The following is a 2,174-nucleotide window of genomic DNA, read 5'->3' on the forward strand; positions in this document are numbered from 1 at the left end:
CAACAAACCAGTGTCCCCGGCTCCTGGCAACCCTATAATAACAAAGCAGCACCCCCAGTGACCCCACGACAACAAACTGGGTCACATGGCCCCCCGCAACCCTGCAATACTGAAAGCACCAGAGGCCCCCAGCCTGGAGAAGCGAATCTGGGACAAAACAAAGGTTTTCAGGGCCCAGCTGGACAAAGCCCTGGCTGGGATGATTTAGTTGGGGTTGGTCCTGCTTTGAGCAGGGGGTTGGACTAGATCCCTCCCGAGGTCCCTTCCAGCCCTGAGATTCTATGAGTCTAAGTGAGGGGCTCCCTCCAGGGACTGCCGGGGCCAGCTCTGCCCCCCCCAGTGCTCACCAGGCTCCCTGCAGGCTGGGGCTCTGCCCAGCCTCTCGCAATGTCCAGCTCCAAATCACCCGCCTGTGTCTGTGCCCCGGCCGAACTCACTGCCCCTCTCTGGCCAGTGCAAGAGCCTTCTCCAGCGCAGCCCCAGTGCTGCCCTGCCCACCTCCCTCTGCCCGGAGGCCGCCCACTGCATTTCATCTCCCCAGCAGTCCCCTGCCGACTTCCCCTCACTGGATCCCTTGGCCGGCCGGCCCGGCTGAGTCACTGCTTTGCCACCCTAAGCATGGCCCTGGGGGTGAGTCAGGCACAAATCCTGCCTTCTTGCCCACCCTGGCCTCCCTTCTCCATCCCCAAACACCCCCCTCCACCCCGCCATCCATCCGCCCTCCCATCTGTGTGTGTCTGTCCATCTCCAAACACCCCCCATCCATCCATCCCTATCTATGTGTCTGTCCCCAAACACCCTGCCTCCATCCATGCCCCCATCTGTGTGTCTGTCCTCAAACACTCCCATATCCATCCGCCCCGCCCCAACCTGTGTGTGTCTGTCCGTCTCCAACACCCCTTCTCCATCTGCCCCGCCTCAATCTGTGTGTGTCTGTCTCAAACAATCCCCTCCCTCCATCTTCCCCCCCAATCTGTTGGGGAAAGGCCCTCGACACGAGAGCGGAGCGTGCGATGCACGAGGAGTTCATACACATTGCCAGTGCCTGTCCCAGGGGAAGTGGGGAGTCGACAGGCTGCGGTGCCCATGAGGGACCAGCTGTGCTGCCAGGCCCCTGGGAGAGCCCATCTGGACCCTGGAGCCGGGCCCCCGGCAAGCTCAAATTCTGACCTTTACCCCTGTCTGTCTTCCTGCAGTTCCCGGGCTAGGCACCATCCCAGGGGGAGGGGGGACAGGTCTCTAGCTCAGGGGTCTGGTTCGTTGGGCTCCCTGCAGCCCAGGCAGCATCCGTGGGGCCGTCTGTTGAGCAGCGCTGCCCCGACAGGTGTCTGTACACCAGTCGTCGCCCCGCGGGCCCTTCCAGCCGGCTCCAGCGCGTCTCCGCTGAGTGCCTGGCAGGCCGCCCCGTCCCAGCTGTGTGGGTGCCAGGGCTGACACTCAATCTGCTGGGGCTGGGGAGCGAGCAGCAGGCCCAGAATAGCAGCGCTGGCGTGGGGACTGGCATGGAGCAGCTCATGGCCCCGGCTGCGCAGCAGGTAAGGGAAGGAAACCGGGGGGTGGCTGGGGAGGGGCCTTGGAGAGGTGATTGCCTTGGGCCCCTCCTGCAGCCATGCCAGCCCGCGGAGCGAGCCGGGGGGACTTCCTGTCCCAAACTGTGCCCACTGACTTCTGGCTTCTTTTCAGCCCTGCAAACCAGCATTCACCTCCACCCGCGGAACCCCTCGTGCCCTTGCAGCCACCCCCTGACTTCTCCCCACCCCCACTTCCCTACCCGTCACCCCCAGCTGCTGCCCCCTGCTGGCCCTGCCCTGTGGCAGTGCCCAGCCGGTTCCCCGGGGCAGGCGCTCCAGGCTGCCAGCTGCGATTCGCATCTCGGCTGAGTTTACTCTGCCTTTGGCACCTGTTTGGCACAAATGCGCAGCCAGCGGGAACCGGACACCCGGTGGTGCCAGGCGGCTCTGGTATGGTAGGGTGTCCCACAGCGCCAGGCTGAGCACGCTGGGTTTTGGTTGTCGGGCTGATTGTGAGCACTGGGCTTGGGTTTCCTAGGGCAGCCCGGATCACTGCTGAGAGTGAGGTATGCATGATGGTTCCTTATCGTAGGTTGTTAGAAAAAGCTGGGCTGCACACGCTGGTTTGTTGTCGTAGGTTGCTAGAAAGGGCTGGGCTGCACA

General features: G+C 63.5%; 2 protein-coding genes across 2 annotated transcripts in view; one reads left to right on the forward strand and one right to left on the reverse strand.

Annotated features, from left to right (window-relative positions):
• Positions 1–2,174, reverse strand: part of RNF25 (ring finger protein 25) — a 210,961-nt gene that overhangs the window by 99,214 nt on the left and 109,573 nt on the right. The window lies entirely within an intron of this gene.
• PRKAG3 (protein kinase AMP-activated non-catalytic subunit gamma 3) overlaps positions 1,503–2,174 on the forward strand; it is a 16,564-nt gene continuing 15,892 nt past the window's right edge. Inside the window, exon 1 of the mRNA XM_075069807.1 lies at positions 1,503–1,535. Coding sequence (XP_074925908.1) covers positions 1,503–1,535 — 33 coding nt within the window. The remainder of the gene's footprint in view (positions 1,536–2,174) is intronic.

The sequence above is a fragment of the Chelonoidis abingdonii genome, chromosome 10 (genome assembly GCF_003597395.2).
Source record: "Chelonoidis abingdonii isolate Lonesome George chromosome 10, CheloAbing_2.0, whole genome shotgun sequence".
NCBI lineage: Eukaryota > Metazoa > Chordata > Testudines > Testudinidae > Chelonoidis > Chelonoidis abingdonii.